The sequence below is a fragment of the Ictalurus punctatus genome, chromosome 26 (genome assembly GCF_001660625.3).
Source record: "Ictalurus punctatus breed USDA103 chromosome 26, Coco_2.0, whole genome shotgun sequence".
In the NCBI taxonomy this organism is placed as follows: domain Eukaryota; kingdom Metazoa; phylum Chordata; class Actinopteri; order Siluriformes; family Ictaluridae; genus Ictalurus; species Ictalurus punctatus.
Genome location: NC_030441.2, coordinates 1434479 through 1452225, shown reverse-complemented (window position 1 = coordinate 1452225; position 17747 = coordinate 1434479). Strand labels below are relative to the sequence as shown.

The window sequence follows — 17747 nt, the reverse complement described above, 5'->3', positions numbered from 1 at the left end:
TCTGGTCCAATGTTATTTGGGAACAAAGAGCAAGCTGAATTTTCTCAACATAAATGTTGTGTGTATTTTGTTATCAGATTGTCTAGACGTACATCACACGTCTGATGAACTCTCTGTTCCTCAGTAATTAGTGGCAACGAGCGCCACTTGTGACTGTCTTATTTAAGGGCTTCTTACAGGTTGCTCGAGCAGTTAGTCTTGAGTTCTTCTTGTTTAGTGCTGTATTGACGCTAAGCCGGTAATATTGTAAACACTCTGGAGTTTATCGCTGTAGTTTCCCTAGTTCTCTCAAATTTTCTCGCTGTGTCAGACCAAACCTCTTGGACCTTGTCTCTTGGGGTTCCACCGGTTTTCTCCAGTTCCTTGCTTTAAAAAACAAAAACGGCTTCAGTTTACTTATTTCCTTTGTAAGTTGGTCCTCTCTGACCTTATTTTTTTCCAGTTTACTCCTCTTGAGCGTTTGGCTAGGCACACTCCAAGGTCTGTTTGTGCAGGGTTGGTAGTTCACTGTGCTGCATGTTGGTCTCTCCATCCTCCAGCCTCAGGTTCAAGCCCAGTGTGGTGTAACGCTTTGCTTCCCCCTCTTTGTGGTGAGGTGTTCTTCCTTAAGTTTATTTCCTGAGGCCTAGCCCTAATTACTGAGAGAGTAGTTAGTCAGTGTTCCTTGGTAGTTAATGAAAGAGGTTTCGTTCTTTGGATGTTTTAGTCCTGCATATTTATGTATGAACTATGAAACAGTATTGTACATTACTCATGTTTGTGTTATTTGTATTTGTCAAAAACATGTTTAGTGTAAAGGTAAAAATCTTAAAAAATAAGTAGGTCCAAACGTCATAATTAGTAATTTAATGGAATATAAAAAGTCCAGAATGCAGTAGGAATGTGACAGCGACAGAAACACAAACCAGTTATGATTACAGTAGACGAAATTAGCTTTACTTTAATAATGAACTTTAGACACAATTTCATGCTTTTTCACCGTCATAAATACTCTGCACTGGTGTAGGGGTGGAAAAGAACAAAAAAAATCCTTCACTCAGATTTCTCACTAGGGTTTTGGTCTTCCAGAGCATCATTGGTGAGATTCACGATCTGATCGAGCGCCTTGAGGATCAGAACATCCACGTGATCGTTCGTATCCACCTCCATTTGGTAGTTCTTCACAGGGAAGATGTTGCTCAGTGGAATACCCAGCAGATTACTACACACCTGCATCTGAAAATATTTTAAAAAAAACAACAACAATGAATCTAACAATTTATTTAACTGATAAATGATCAGATCTACCACAATTATAACAAATCACAAGTTGCAGAACGGAACTTTATTTAACTCCTTAACCAGATGCACTGACAAACTTTTTGCTGTTTATAGTTGACAGCAACATCTAATAATATTTAATAATTAGATTTACTTCAGTTTTTGGGGTTTGTTACTTTCCAGAAGCTCACTAGACTCGTTATCAGAACCTACTGCGAAGCGGAGAAACAGTGCTGCTGTGAGATCAATCTGGGATCCATTTCATTTTAATGCCTTTATGACTTCCAGGAAGATTTACTTATACTTTGTGCTGTGTGAAAGTAAATATTCTAATATGGTGATATTGAGCTCTATTTGATTAAAAAAAGAGCCAAATAAATAGAAGTGCCTTCTATTCATATCAGTATTTACATTCATTGAGAACATATCTGTTCAATCCCAATATTGTAATCAGTTACAATCCTAATATACACCATTTTATTACACAATTACCTTTTCTTTGATCTTCTTGCTGGTGTAGATCTTTCTTAGGTCACCTTTAACCAGAGGGCAGATTTCATCCACTTTTGTCATGATGATAACTTGAGGCAAATCTGTACAATAGGATGAACAGTTTATTATCTACAATAAGGCTAAAACAGGAATTCTAATATGATATGAAGATGATTTTCCTATAACAGCACGTCCTGCAGTGTTTAATTCTTATCACAGTCATTTATCACTGATTACAATTTTTATTTATTAAAGTTTTATTAATTAGATGCATTCAGTGTTGTGGAACATCCATGATAGAAGTTATCTTCTGTTATCGCTTCTGCTCTAGCAGCTATAAACAGTTTATCTTACGAGCCTCTCTCTTTATTTTCTCCCTGATGTTAAGATAAAAATCACAGCTTGTCGTGTTCCTGAGAAACCACTAATCATAATCTCCTCTGTCCTGAAGATCAGAAAACTCTGTTGCAGCTTTACCTCTGACTGTTACAAAGTGTTGAAACTGGAGACTCCTTCCATAGAACAAATAAAAGTCCCTGTGTGAGTTGTTACTATAGAAACTATTAGAATGAACGGATTAATCTAAACTTGTGATTTGTTTTGCAGTCAGAACTACAGTCAGGGCTGCTGTTATAGAAAAACAATCAACACCTTCGGACCAAATCACACACAGTGGTATGTTATTGGGGAATAATTGTGCCAATATAAAAAACATTTCGAGATGATTCTAAACTATAATAACAGGACTTACTATACTCTGAAGCCACCACACGGATCTCTTTCATCTTTTGAATAAGCTTTTGGTACATGAGTGACACTCTGTTTGCAGGTATAATGTTGACCAGGCAGAAGGGTTTATCAGAAGTTTTGGGGTTTTTGTTGTAGTTGGAGTCATTCTCAGACGTGGGAGTAACAGGATTAAACTGCAAATTGGTGAAAGAATAAATATTACAGATGTTTTACTGTGCAAAAATCAGTGTAGGTTACTACAGAGCTACAGCTGTACTATAAAGACTGACTACATGAACAGTATTCTAACGTCATATATTTTAACATTATATACCGTAACAATGCTAAAAATAACTGTTTTGTCTCATACTGTGAGAGTAAAATGTTCCCCTCACTTTATATCTTTCCTCAAGAAACCCCTTTAAGGCTGTGATGATGTCCTTTACATGTGCTCCTTGTCCATCGGCAGGTTCAAGTAGCATGACGTCACTGAACACAAAAGGTAAACGGGTGATGACCTTCCCCTTGATATAATGGGTTTTGTACTGTAAAAAGACACAAATTGTATATGATTCTGACTCAGGATCAAATTCCATATTAAACACAATATTGAACTGTACACTGAACTGGTATTTAAAGGCATGTCATTGGAATACTCCAATATTCGGCTGAAGGGAGCCATAGGCCGACTTTTTCAAGAGGACCAGGGATTGTATCTCTGAGACCAGTCCTGAGCTTGAAAACTTTTGTCTGGAAGTGTGAAAATGACCTTAGTTTAAATCAAACTGGTTTATCTGTCTGCATTAAGAAATCAAACCAGTGAATATGTTGAAGTTGTACTTACATTTTTTTGTGAAACTGGTTCCAGATGTTGTATCAACAAGAGCCCCACTGGTGATTCGCTTTTGGAAAGCATTATTGACTGAATTTATAAATCTGGACTTTCCTGCTCCAACTTGACCAATGATCAGAAGCCTGACAAACTTAACATTAGAACTGCAGAGCTTAAAGTTCTTCAGTTTCTCTTCTAAACTGTCTTTGTTCCTATCAAAAACGCTCTCTGAATGCGGCCTCTGCAGGTTCCATCTCATTGTCAGTTGGACTTTGGAACTGTCAATCTGCTGTCAACAAGGCAGATTTCATTTCTGCATTTGCAAACCACTCCAATCTCAGCGTGCTGGCTCTGACTGAGACCTGGATCCATGCTGAGAACACTGCCACATCCGCTGCCCTGGGCTCCAACTTCCACTTCTCCCATTCCTCACGCCCCAACAGATGAGGGGGTGGTACAGGTTTGTTTCTCTCCAAAACATGGAAATTTACCTGCCTTTCCCCCTCTTGCTCATACACGTCCTTTGAATTTCATGCTGTTACAGTCACTGACCCTGCCAAAATGCACTTTCTTGTTGTTTACCGTCCTCCAGGTCAACTGGGGAAGTTCATCGATGAATTTGACACGCTACTGTCCACCATCCCAGATGATGGAACTCCTCTTCTGGTCCTTGGTGATTTCAACATTCCTCTAGACAAGCCACATGCAGCTCCCACATTCGACCTCAAGCAGTTCACCCCATCAGCACCCCACAAAGCCGGTAAAAAGCTTGACCTCATCCTCACACGTAATTGCACCACACATAATCTTCTCATTACTCCTCTCCACACCTCTGACCATTTCTTTATCCAGTTCTCTATTTCTCTCCCCTCACCACCATCAATGTCTCCTCCCTCTATCTCTTTTCGTCGCAATCTTCGCTCCCTTTCCCCTTCACATTTCTCCTCCGTTGTCACAACCTTACTTCCCTCCGAAAGCCACCTTTCCTCACTTGACTTAAACACCACAACCGACATGCTATATTCCACTCTAACATCTTCTCTTGACAGCATATGCCCCCTAACCTCCAGACCTGCTCGCACATCACCCTCTAGTCCTTGGCTCTCAGAAGCTCTGCGTAACAACCGGGCCAAACTAAGAGCATCTGAAAGGAAATGGCGCAAATCAAACAACCCAATTGACCTAACCAATTACCAGACACTTCTCTCTTCTTTTTCCAATAGCATCTCCATTGCTAAAGCCACATTCTACCAAGAGAAGATTCTTAGTTCTCCCAACACCCACATTCTTTTCAAAACCTTTTCCTCTCTACTTTGTCCCCCTCCTCCCCCTTCCCTTACTTCTTTCACTGCAGATGACTTTGCCACTTTCTTTACCAACAAGGTTACATCAATCAGGAACCTGTTCTCAGCCCCAGACATGCATAGACTGACTCCTCCTCCGGGTAACTCCCAACTGACTTCCTTCTCTCCCCTCTCAGAGACTGATGTCTCTAAACTCCTCCACTCTAGCCATCCCACAACCTGTCCTCTTGACCCTATCCCTTCTTACCTTCTTCAGTCCATCTCTCCCACACTATTACCTGCACTCACACACATCTTTAACACATCGCTCTCTACTGGCACATACCCTACCTCATTTAAGCAAGCCCGGGTTACCCCACTGCTTAAAAAAACATCACTCAACCCTGCTATAGTTGACAACTACAGACCGGTTTCCCTACTCCCTTTTCTTTCGAAAACACTTGAAAGAGCCGTTTTTAATCAACTCTCAAATTTTTTCACACAGAATAACCTCCTGGACACCAAGCAGTCTGGCTTCAAGAGCAACCACTCCACAGAGACTGCTCTGCTTTCTGTCACTGAAGCCTTACGACTAGCAAGAGCAACCTCTCGATCCTCTGTCCTCATCCTACTTGACCTCTCTGCTGCTTTTGACACTGTGAACCATCAGATCCTCCTGTCGACTCTCTCCAGCCTGGGCATCACTGGAACGGTTCTGCGCTGTCTGGAATCCTATCTCTGTGACAGATCCTTCAAGGTATCATGGAGGGGAGGTATTTCTGAAACTCAGCAACTCACAACTGGCGTTCCACAGGGGTCAGTTCTGGGTCCACTCCTCTTTTCTATCTACACTACATCTCTAGGGCAGGTGATTGAGTCTCATGGCTTCTCATATCATTGCTATGCTGATGACACCCAGCTCCATTTGTCCTTCCAGCCTGACGATCCATCTCTGCTTGCCTTTCGGACATCTCGGTCTGGATGAAGGAAAACCATCTTAAGCTTAACCTGGCAAAATCTGAGCTTCTCATGATCCCAGCCTGTCCCTCAATCAACCACAACCTCACTGTACAGCTCGGCTCACTCACACTTATGCCAACCAGGACGGCCAGGAACCTTGGGGTGATTCTTGATGACGGCTTGGCCTTTATAGACCATATCTCAGCAACTGCAAGGTCCTGTAGGTTCATCCTTTACAACATCAAGAAAATCCGACCCTACATCACCGAACAAGCTGCACAGATACTAGTCCAGGCTCTTGTTATCTCTAAACTGGACTACTGCAACTCAGTGCTTTCAGGCCTCCCAGCCAGCTCCATCAAACCCCTTGAGATGATTCAGAATGCTGCAGCACCTCGTCTTCAAAAAGTCCAAGAGAACCCATGTGACACCCCTCTTCATCTCCCTCCACTGGCTTCCTGTAGCTGCCCGCATCAAGTTCACGGCCTTGATGCTCACCTGCAAGACCTTGTCAGGAACAGCACCCTCCTACCTCAACTCTCTCCTGAAGGCCTACGTTCCCTCTCGCAATCTGCGATCGATTAGCGATCGACGTTTAGCAGTTCCAACTCAGCGTGGCACAAGGTCCCTTTCCAGAACCTTCACACTAACTGTTCCTCAGTGGTGGAATGCACTTCCAATCTCAATCCGGACCGCAGAATCTCTCACCAATATATTTCCATGTTTTAAAAAAATGGACCTGATTGCTAGACACATACACTTTTGTCTTTATACAAGGATTTTTTACAACAGAGTAAGATAATATTGTGATTAAGGTGTTTACATGAGTCACTTTTAGAATACTCCTGTCATGTTCCTGTTTTACATGTTATAGAACATAGATCGATTAACGGCACATGTCATTACGTCCCCGCGCCACGCGGTCCGACGTTCCTTCCAGAATTTAACGTATCAACATACAGTTCGTCTTCGTTATGGGACCGTATACCATTTTGGGTGTTTTTAATTAAAATTTTTACTAATGCTTCAAGTGCAGTTAATTATTTGTCATGCTGTACGTGCAAATAGACGACTGCTTGAAAGAGTGGGCTGCGTCCCACACCACGTACTTACCAACTATATAGTAGCCGAGATACATGTATTTCACGTACTATAGGCCTGTAGTAAGTAAGTATGCGGTTTGGGACGTAGCCGTGCTCTGTTGTTTGATGTAAAACAGTTGAGCGCTGCCGTGTGTATGTGTCCTGTCGCACAATGCGGTGAAAACTCTCACACGATGTTAATAGTGTGATTAAGGTGTGTACATGTCTGTAACACACGCCGATAATGCGACTACAACAGGAATACTCCACATGTCTTAATTCCATTTGTGTTACTTCGAGTATGACCTTAATCGGATTAAAGTAATTAAAAATTGCTGTTTACATGCTAGTTTCTTAATCAGAGTATCGTCTTAATCGGGTTAATATCGGATTATTGTTGTCCATGTAAACATACTGAATGAGGCGATGGAACTTTCATGAAATATTGTTTATAAAATGTGAACAAGTCAGTATTAGAACTCCTCCATATATTACCATCAAATTAACTCGCCCCTTAGTTGGTTTAATCAACATTTTATTGGCTACCAGCTGCTATAAGAAACCATGGTCACACTAACGTACTTCTGTTTTCCTCTGAAAGCAGCTAGCCAACTGGTTAGCACGTTATTCATTTTCAGTTTAAACCTACAGCACCTGTTTCGTATTATCACCTGAGGAGTCCACCATCTGGACTTTGTCAGCATAAAATTTACAGCAGCCTAAACTAAGTGTTTACGTATTTACAAATTCAATCATTTATCTCTCAAACGCAGATCAGACAATTTGAGAAATTGTCTGTGAAATATCGCAGTTAATTTCTTTTGGTGTGTGTAAATATGATCAAGAAGAGGTTTAAAATGAAAGACAGAGAAGCGCACATGTGGGAAAACAATCGCCGTTAGTGACTGAACACAGTAGATTTTCTTTTCTCTTATTTAATGTTAAACAATTCTCTTTTAACATCACTTTATCCATCCAGCCATCCGTTTTCTTTACGTCTTAAGCTACTGGGTCATGGGGAACCTGGAGCCTATCCCTGGATGGGGTGCCAATCCATTGCAGGGCACGATCGCATTCACACCTACGGACATGTCAATACAGCCTACAATGCATGTCTTTGGGCTGGGAGATTAAACCCCAGCCTGGAGGGTTTCCCATTCTCCAGTATCTGGAGGAAACCCTCACAGCACAGGGAGAACATGGAAACGCTGCACACACAGGGCCGTGGCGGATATCGAACCCCCGACCCTGTAGGCATGAAACGAAACATGCTCTGGATTTTGTCCTTTTCAGCTGCTTTGATGTTGTTATAGAAAGGCATGAGTCAAAATAACTTTTACTCCCTCTGAGATCTCTATTATTATATTATATATATATATATATAATAATATCTCTATTATTATATATATTGCCATTTGCTCGTCATTTTAACTGTGAGCTTGGCCTTTTATGGAGTTTTGTAGGCGTTACCAAATGCAAATTGGCGAGTAGGAAGAAAACCAGTGTTTCTGAAAGTGAAACATTGGCTCGTCATGGGGCTTAAGCTTACCGTATCGTACAAGCCTATATGCCACAATGTACTGGGATGCCGGAATTCCTGTCCTTCTGGATTGATAATTCATCTACATCACTACTCCATCTCTTTAAATGGTGCGCAGATGTAACCTTAAAGGTTACAACTGGCTGTGATTTTTCCTTCAACAAAAGAAACAATAACTTCTAAATCCTCACATGTCCCTTTATTTAACACATGAATGTCATATATACCATTTTTTCATAGTAATATTATCTCATAGTATTATTCATAAAATTTTAGACAGAATATTTGTATTTCTTTTTCAGACAATGGCCTTAAAACGCCAGTGAAGTTTGCAGAACAAACAAGACGACCAAGATTTCTTTGAAAAGCTCATGATTGGTCAGTCTGGGCCTGCCCCTATACCGTATATAAGAAATATGAGACCACGAGAAAGCGAAACTATTTAGCAAATGTGAGCATACTCTATGCAGATTTGATATCGTCGCGACCAGCTATAGTTAAACACAACGCTCAAGAGCAGCACAACCATCCAAGGTAATTGAGTCTTTTTATTTTTTCCACAATGTCAATACTGAACGAAAGGAACATATAATTATACATATAATTCACAAGTACACTTTCTGAGTAAAAGGTTGCTAAAATCTTGAACAATGTATTCTCAGTAGATGTGATTTACTTCAAACGGTCACATTTTGATTGTTTTTCTTTTTCTTTCTTCTATGTAACCTTCCCATTACACAGAAATGGGAAATCGACTATCCACTCCATCTCCTTCCTCACAAGGTGAGTTTTATCTTTCAAATAAGATTGAGTTTTTAATTGTTTTTTTTTTTGTGACGAAGAATTTGAGTTCAAAAATAAAACTAAACACTAACACGGGGGATATGAGAGCAGAATGAAGTAGATCAATGTTTCACAAAACTGGTCCCGGAGCATGTTTCTGAAATCATACGTAACTTTGTAAGCTTTTCTCAACTGATCAAGTTATGTTAACCATTTTTAAATTTTTTGTACAATTTTGACATTTAGTGCACTGGTACACAGTTTGGGATGTAGCCAGTTACAGGAAATAAACTGACTGTTATTTCTGGTTTTCTGGTTCAAGATCTGTTTTTGCCAGTTCCTGAACCAACCGGTAAGACTCGCCAGGTGTATTGTGCTGTGATGAGAAACAGATTGGCAGAAGGGTTCATATTTAGCAATATACTTTTTTTTTTTTTTTTTTTTTTTTTTTTTTTTACAACATATCATTTATATACAATATATTGCAATATAGTTATCACAAGGGCTGGGAAATCATTGTAGAAATCATAGAGCGTCATGCCTTTGTAGGTTATGAGCAGAGAAACCACCAAAAATTGCAGAAAGGGCGGTTGTACTTTAGGACCAGGATTGAGAAACACTGAAGTGCTTTTCTCCCCTTTTTTGTGTGTAATAATTTAATAATAAATTAAATAATACTAAAAAAATGAGTATATACTGTAAGCTATATAACTGGTCATAATGTTTTTTTTTTGTGTGTGTGTTTTATGGGGGGCATGAAGCTAATACTAATAAACATATCATCTCCGTATTATTATTAGTAATATTTTTCCTCGCATATTTGTATTCCCAAACGTTGCACCCAGTGCCCCTGAATTAGGCTTGGGATACGATCCCGTGCAGAATGAATGTTTTTATTTATAACTCACCTTTCATTTAAATGTAAATCCTGTGCTTTAAAATATCATATTTAAAACAAAGGGTAAGCTCCATATTGTTTTAGCCTGGAAGATGAGGATACTGATCAAATCTATGATTCTGTGATCAAAAAAATATCTAACATTTATTACTGTTCTTGCTTTAAGTGCTCCCGGAGCCTTGGAGAAAAATGGACTGGTAAGAATCTGTGTTCAATTCGTTTCATTACATAAGCAATTACTTGGCCAGCCTATTTTGTAAATATATATTTGAATGACTTTAGTCTTCTTACAAAACTCTTTCTGCTGACAGTGGAAGAGAGGAAATACTGCACGAAGTGAAAGAATTCAAGCCCAGCACTGAGGTCCTCAGAATTATGCTGTATGGACCGACTGGCGTTGGGAAATCATCGTTCATCAACTCAGTTCAGAGGGTCCTCTCAGGCCGGAACGCCATGAACGCTCTGGAAAACTCCACACTTACAGGAAAAAGCTTCACAAAAAAAGTAAGTAACAACCAGTTATGAGGTACAGAGATGTACACATGATACTAATATTTATAATAACCGTTGAATTAAGAATAATAGTTTGTTTCATTGTGGACACTGAAAAATGGCCAAGTCACTAGAATAAATAAGTTCCATCATTTCCACAGCTGCAAAACAGGGTTAAATTATTAAAAGTATATCCTATAAATGTCCTTCCACTTCAGCAGAGCTGATTCTGCTGAACAGATGGTTCTCCTAAGTCTCCCTCAACAGATCTTTCGTAGTCTGCATCATGTTCAGCCTTGTCCTCCATTTTAGACACCTCCTCTCCCACTCCTTAATGTCCGGTTATGTCTGGGCACATTTTTTCTTCATCAGAGTCCTAATCAGTATGTAAACAAAATCCGCAAAGCATTGTATTCAGAGCTGGGGACTTGAGTCTAAAAGGTGACCTACACAAGAGTTTGCCAGATTCTGTTGAGTAGAGATCTATCTATCTATCTAGTACACCTCCTTTAAACACAAGCTCTTGCTTTCAAGCAAAACGTAAAATAAAATCAGAGATAATGTGAAAACCTTGTGGTTTTCATTGTTTTTTCGGTTGCTAGAACTCATTATTATGTTCTCATTATTCCTCATTATTATGTTCTCATTATTAAGTTCTCATTATTCTTGAGCATGCGTTAACTTAATAAGAATTTGTCATTGTATATAGGTATAATGCTGACACGTGTTTGCAGTAGGTTAGAATTTCACACACCTGCATCCTGCTCCTCACTCCTATAGTAATTGTTATGGCAATTAAAGGTTAAAGACGATTTGCCTAACCGTGTTTAAACGTAATTTAGATGAACATACACAAGCTGAAGAAGGGCCGGGGTGAGCCTTATCCTCTGGAGATCGTTGACATCATGGGGATTGAATCGACAGATGGAGGAGTAAAACATGAAGACATCATCAAGGCATTTTTGGGACACATTTCAGATGAGTACATCGTAAGTACGTATAGAGTACTGTGCAAAGAAATGCTGTAAAGATGACTTAAAAAATAAGTAAATGAAATCTTTCTACTGCTCGCCTTGTGCCCGATGCTCCCTGGGATTGAATCCAGGATCCCCGCGACCCTGAGAAAGGAGTAAGCGGTAGAAGATGGATGGATGGATGGATCTTTCTACTGAGCACAACGTGCAAAATCTCGCTTGTGGTTAAACTGGTTTTAATTTAATCTTTCTAATTCAAAATTAACTTTTTTTTTCATGTTGTAGTTTAATCCTGGGGCAGCCATAACCGATCACGACCCAAAATACAAAAAGAACCCAACTTTGATATATGATTCATATATATGATTCATTTTGCTTTGTTTTTTTTTTCTGCTCTAGCTTTGCCCCGAACCCATTACTGATTATTATTTTAACCCATATGTGTTACTAAAGCCAGCTGGAAATCTGTGTAGGGTAGTGGTCAACAGATATGGGTTTTTCATGGGCAATGGTGCCAATAAGACATTGATACCCCACAGATAAAATAGAACATTATAACAATTAAAAACACCATATATAAATATATATATAATTGTGTGTGTATATATATATATATATATATATATATATATATATATATATATATATATATATATATATAATTTACATGATCAAATACAATATCCAATATCATAAAATGAAAGAACATTAAACTTAAAAAAATACAAACTGTTTAGAGAACATACATGAAACAAGTTAGTTCCTATTTTCACTTACATCATGGGAGCTATAAATAACCTGTTTTTCTTCTTTTTTTTTTAAAGTCTTTTTCAATTAACTCGAGAGGAAAAATGAAAGGTTTTTCATGCTACCAAAAAATCTTAAATGTCAAATTTCTACCTACAACTTTATCTCCTGCTGTTGCAAAGTACTGAAACTGGACACTCCTTCCATAAACGTTGACTAAACATCTGTAATGTTGCCACTCTAAGGAGCGAAGTTTGGTAGCAACATTCTCAACAAGGGGAGCGACTTCCATCACAAGGCCAGAGGGGGGAGCGACATTCTCCACAAAGCAAGAGAGGGTTGAGGCATCCTCTGAATAGCAAGAGATAATAGTAGTAATACATTTTAAATGAATAAATAATTAATCATGATAATTTAATAAGTAATAATAATAATTGCTTACATTTATATAGCACTTTTCTAGGCACTGCAAGTTCTTTACATAGTATGCAGGAATCTTCTCAGTAATCACCAGTGTGTAGCATCCACCTGGATGATGCAACGGCAGGCATAGTGTGCCAGAACGCCCACCACACACCAGCTATTAGTGGAGAGGAGAGTGATGTAGCCAATTCAGGGATGGAGATTAGTAGGGGGCCATGATAGATAAGGGCCAGTGGGGGAATGTGGGATTTTTAATGACCACAGAGAATCAGGACCTCGGTTTAACGTCTCATCCATCACTATACTGGTGCTTATAAAGTACACTGCTAAGCAGAGAGGAGGAGCGATGTCCGCAGTGAGCAGGGAAGCAGAGAGATGTCCTCAGTGGAGTAGGAAGGAGGAATGACATCCGAAGTGGAGTAAGGCATAGTGACGTCCGAGGCGGTGCAGGGAGATGGAGTGACATCCATAGCAAGACTGTGTTCTGTAGTGGTGTTTACTGCGGGACAGGGAGGCAGAGCGACGTCCTCAGCGGAGCAATGTCCTGTAACAGCCCTTAAATAAGGTGGAGGCAGTTGTCAGTAAATACAGAGAAGCAGCTCTCTGTCCCGCTCCGGTGGAGGGCCAGGGCTGGTGTGGCCTGACCCTTACATTCTCCTTACAGGAAACTTCACCATATCAACAATTCCACAAATGTATCAATCCATTTATAAGTGGCTGTGAATTAGCACTTATTATTGAGACAATAACATTTTACAGTAACAATATGCCACTGTCTTTACCTATTTATAGTTACGTTTAATACTGTGGACCCTCTACAAATGAAGTTAGGTTATAGAAAAAAAAAACACTTGTTTCCTCGCCAGAGTCTGTTTTCCCAACTACAATTATCTTGGTAAGTGTTCAGGGTTTAGCTAGAGCAGAAAATAAAGGAAACCAAGCATGAACATTGTTTGAGTATTCAAGAATTTAATTTAGATTTTGTAGGAATCCCTCAAGTCATCGTCATGACCAAGGTGGATAAAGCCTGTGAGACGGTTAGCCAGGATTTAAATAAAATATACTACAGCAAGAAGATCAAAGAGAAGGTAATTAGTGTGTGTGTGTGTGTGTGTGTGTGTGTGTGTGTGTGTGTGTGTGTGTGTGTGTGTGTGTCTTGGCATGTTTTAGCACAAGCAATAGACCCCCATTTACAGCAACATTTCACACTTTGAACCCTTTGCCAGGTCCCCACAAGGTTCATGTTAGATTTAAGTGGTCATGACTTTATCTCATTCCCATATCTTAATGATCTCATTCCTATTCCTTACTAAATCATGTCTCCAGCAGTCTTCTGTATTTCTTCATATAATGCATGCTGATCTTTATTTCCTCAGGTGGATAAATGCAATGATAACATGGGCATCCCATTAAACGCCATCTACCCTGTGAAGAATTACTCTGAATCCATCATCCAAGATCTAGCAATCGACATGCTCCTCCTCACGGCATTGAGAGATATTCTAAATTTTGCCAATGACTATGTGGAACGTGAGTTGGAAAAAGATGAGTAATGAGAGATATAAAAATATACATTGAAATGTGGATTGAGGTCAACCTTAGTTTAGGTGTGTGCTGTACTTTATTCTTTAACTTCTCCCTTCTTCATACTCATCTCGTTTGCATCATTCAAGTTGATCAAGTTGTACAAGTTGATCTTCATCTGATCTGTTCGTAGTATGTTGTTCTAGATGTGTTTTTAAAAAGGTTTTTGGCAAACCAGTGCTCAACATCTTGTGGTAAAACCTCTGTATTTAGTCTGGTGAAGTCTTCTCTTGATTGTTGACTTTGACACAGATATGCCTACATCCTTGAGGATATTCTTGATCTGGCCAACTGTTGTGAAGGAGTTTGTCTCCTTCACAAGGAGGGAAACTCCTTCTTTTAGCAGGGGAAGAATTCTTCTGTTATCCACCACAGTTGTTTTCCATGGTCTTTTGTGTTCCTGAGCTCACCAGTGCATTCTTTATTTTTAAGAAACTACCAAGTAATTGATTTGGCCACACCTACTGTTTCTGCTATCTCTCTGTTGGGTTTGTTTTCATTGTTTGTTTCAGCCTAATGATGTTATATTTCACTGCCAGTGACAACATTTTGGACTTCCCATTGAGAGCTAACAGCAACAGATTCCAAATGCGAATGCCACACTTGAAAGCAACAGTGTACTGTATTTAACAGCAATTTGCAGTTATTACAATTTCTTATGAATAAAAACCCAACATCATAATTTATCCATTTGTAGTTATGTTGAATTGTTTAATCGTGAGATGTCCACAAAACAAGTTATCATTCACATTATAGCAGTTGTAAACACTTGTTCCCATATTGGCCTCTCTTTTAATCTAAATAAATAACACATTTAAAATGGGTTTGTTGTATAAATATGTAACTACCAGTGATACTGTATCTTGATAATTTAATATATGTAAACCTTTTTTCAGAATCACGAACACGCAGATATGTGGAAATGCTGACAAGATCAAGCACAATAAAGTTGAAATATACAGCACATATAGTCGAGGTACACGGAACATATATAGATAGGATATATAGATAGTATATATAGATATATAGATAAGATGATAGGATACTGAATACTGGTCATAATAAGGTATTTGGACACTTAAGATTAACCTGGTTGACACAGTTAATCCATAGTTAATTTAATGAACTATTGCACACATTGTGGTTACCCTGCCAGGGGACCTGAATGAAATTGAAGGTAACTGACTACATATAGCCACTATAAATAACATTGGGACCAGCAGGTTAAAAGGAATTGCAAAAATGACTAAGAAGAAGAAAGTAAGTTTTGCGAAAGTTTCTAGCATCATTTGTGTGCACAAAGAAAGCCTCTCTATTTGGCAGATAAGGAAAACTTGTAAAGACAAAACAAAACAAAACAAAAAAAAACCTAGCACTAAAGCAAGGACTTGTGTAAAAAAGTAAGAAATCTAGCATTTCATTTGAAAAAGAACACACACAAGACAGCAGTCCCTGGAGAACTGATTCATCTGATTCTTTTCAGATGAATCAAAATCCAATACAAGTGACATCCTGACTTTCTGTTGAGGCACAACCAGACACAACCACACACACCCACACACACACACACAAAGGATAAAATGATCATAAACATGATCTTGATTTTCTTAGTCTGTGTTAAAACATTTAAATAGCTAATTTAGCTAGTATGCTAATAAAATTACATTGATAAATGATGTTAGCTACCACTGTGTAGCTTAATCAATTAGATTTACGGGCAACCACAACATGGTACTAGACAGCATATTGGACCCTTCACTTGCTAAGAAGGCTAGATAAAAAAAAAAAGATTTGTTCACACTTGATGTTTATACTAGTTGTTTAATTTGCGCAAGCTAAATATGAGCAAACAGCTGTTTGTACACACACAGTTTGAGGAGTACTGAGGTCTTTGTGGTCAGTACTGCTAGTAATGTGGTTAAGGATGTAAGTTAGCTATGAATAGCCTAGCCACAGGTCCGGTTAATTAGGAAGCAGTGAGATTGCAGACCTTAGCTAAAATACGGTGCGAGTCCCCTCTCATTGTGGATACAGATTAAAGACGCGTAATAATGATGATACTTAATCACTTATATGAGCAGTTCCTGAAATTATCTTAAACATGTACTGGTTTCCCTAGCATGTTACCACGTTACATTATGGGATATTTATTATAAGCAAAAAGAACAATTACAGCAGTTTGTCCCAGATCGGTTTGAGGTTTGGTTTTTCAGGGCATCAATAGCAAGGCTCACAATCTGTTCAAGTGCCTTGAGGATCAGGACATCTATGTCATCATTCGTGTCCATCTCCTCGTGGTAGAGCTTCACAGGAAAGATGTGGTTAACTGGAATACCTAGCAGCTTACTACACTCTTGCATCTGAAAAAAATGACCAAATAGACAATTTATTATAGTGATAAGTAATATTAAAATTGTGTGAGGGCTGTCAAAGGTATTGCAGTCAAATGTTCACACAGAAGATGGCCTTGATAAGCGAAACAAGCATATGAATAATTTTTTTGCTAATTAACCGGTTGTTAAATTAAAGTGTACTGCACCCTCGAATGATTCACGCTTGTGCTATAAAGATAAATAGCTTTATTTTTATTTTTCATTTTAATATTTAATTCAGAATGTACTGACTAGCATGTTCGCCTCACACCTCCAGGGTCAGGGGTTCCATTCCCACTGCTGCCCTGTGTGTGCACAGTTTGCATGTTCTCCCCGTGCTGTGAGGGTTGCTCCAGGTACTCCGGTTTCCTCTCCCCTTCCAAAGACATGCATAGCAGGCTGATTAGCATGTCCAAGGTGTCCATAGTGTATGAACGTGTGTGTGGGATTGTGCCCTGCAATGGATTGGCACCCTTTCCTTTCCCTTACACTTTGGGACTGTTGCTACTCTACCATGAATTGGACGCCCAGTCAGAAATGACACCAAGAGCACATCGAAGATTGTTGATTCAGGATAAGAGGTAATCCTTTGCTATTGGCCGGGCATGCACTGCAATTTAAGCCGGTGAAGCCGAGGATCTAGAACCTCAATCCTGGCTGTATATCAGGGATGCTTGTCTACGTGAGTTATCACTGAGAGTGCATGTATTATTATTATCCACTTCCTCTTGAAAGGAATTTTTGTCTCACAGACCAAGAGCTTCTCTCAGGAGGCTTCTTTCTTCAACTCGATGTCTGGCAATGTAAACACGCTTGATGACTTACATGAAACGAGTCACTTATGTGCGCTGAGCTCTCCGGCTCGGGGAAATCCCTGACATTTATCTTGTGTCTGGAACTACTGTCAGAGTTCCTGTTATAAAAGATTCATTAATACCTTCTGACCAATCGAGCATTCAGTACCACTGTGGGGTAAATAATATTAACATTAAATTGTAGATACTGGATTGTTGCCAGTGGAACATCTCATAGCAGATGTTTCAATTGTAAATACATTGTTTTATTAAATAAAAGTATATTTGTAGAATTTGTGCTGGTGACATGTAAAAAAAACCAACCAATTTTTGTTTGTCCCCTCAGTGATGAGTAGCAACCAGCTCCACCTGTGACTATCCTGAAGGGCTTGAAGGGCTTCTTACATGTTAATCAAATGTTTAGTCTTGAGTTCTCCTTGTTTAATGCTGTATTGAGGATAAGCCGGTAATTTTGTAAACACTCTCGAGTTTATCCCTCAGG

The 17747-nt window shown here is 39.2% G+C and overlaps 2 protein-coding genes and 1 long non-coding RNA gene across 5 annotated transcripts in view; 2 read left to right on the top strand and 1 right to left on the bottom strand.

Moving 5' to 3' along the window:
- The first annotated feature begins 2126 nt into the window (after positions 1–2126).
- Positions 2127–11891, top strand: LOC108258373 (interferon-induced protein 44-like). 3 transcript variants are annotated; one of them, XR_008393546.1, is made up of 9 exons: positions 2127–2983; positions 3561–3773; positions 3906–4073; positions 5102–5353; positions 8481–8712; positions 8920–8961; positions 10026–10056; positions 10171–10363; positions 11194–11891. XR_008393546.1 is itself a non-coding variant. In XM_047151300.2 (6 exons), exons 2-6 carry the CDS (start codon positions 8922–8924, stop codon positions 11568–11570), a joined length of 525 nt encoding a protein of 174 aa, XP_047007256.1. In that variant the 5' UTR covers positions 8065–8712; positions 8920–8921; the 3' UTR covers positions 11571–11891. The 3 variants fall into 3 exon arrangements, 2 of the variants coding, with proteins under 2 accessions (XP_047007256.1, XP_053532207.1); XM_047151300.2 differs by lacking the exons at positions 2127–2983; positions 3561–3773; positions 3906–4073; positions 5102–5353 and having other exon boundaries at positions 8065–8712; positions 11194–11340; positions 11457–11891; XM_053676232.1 differs by lacking the exons at positions 2127–2983; positions 3561–3773; positions 3906–4073; positions 5102–5353; positions 8481–8712 and having other exon boundaries at positions 8719–8961; positions 11194–11340; positions 11457–11891.
- Positions 11892–12013: 122 nt separating this feature from the next.
- Positions 12014–15399, top strand: LOC128629209 (uncharacterized). Its single transcript, XR_008393550.1, has 2 exons — positions 12014–13583; positions 13872–15399. It is a non-coding gene; the product is annotated as an uncharacterized LOC128629209 (long non-coding RNA).
- LOC108261261 (interferon-induced protein 44-like) overlaps positions 14771–17747 on the bottom strand; it is a 30318-nt gene continuing 27341 nt past the window's right edge. The window contains exon 10 of the mRNA XM_053676166.1: positions 14771–16439. Within this exon, the coding sequence (XP_053532141.1) occupies positions 16426–16439 (14 nt within the window). The 3' untranslated portion in view covers positions 14771–16425. The remainder of the gene's footprint in view (positions 16440–17747) is intronic.

What these genes read in the sequence shown, in the direction of transcription:
- LOC108258373 (XM_047151300.2), top strand. Translation starts at nt 8,922, where the DNA reads ATGGGAAATCGACTATCCACTCCATCTCCTTCCTCACAAG. An exon ending in GAAAAAGCTTCACAAAAAAA is followed by an intron (nt 10,364 to 11,193) that starts GTAAGTAACAAC and finishes AACGTAATTTAG; the next exon opens with ATGAACATACACAAGCTGAA. An exon ending in ACATTTCAGATGAGTACATC is followed by an intron (nt 11,341 to 11,456) that starts GTAAGTACGTAT and finishes GATTGAATCCAG; the next exon opens with GATCCCCGCGACCCTGAGAA.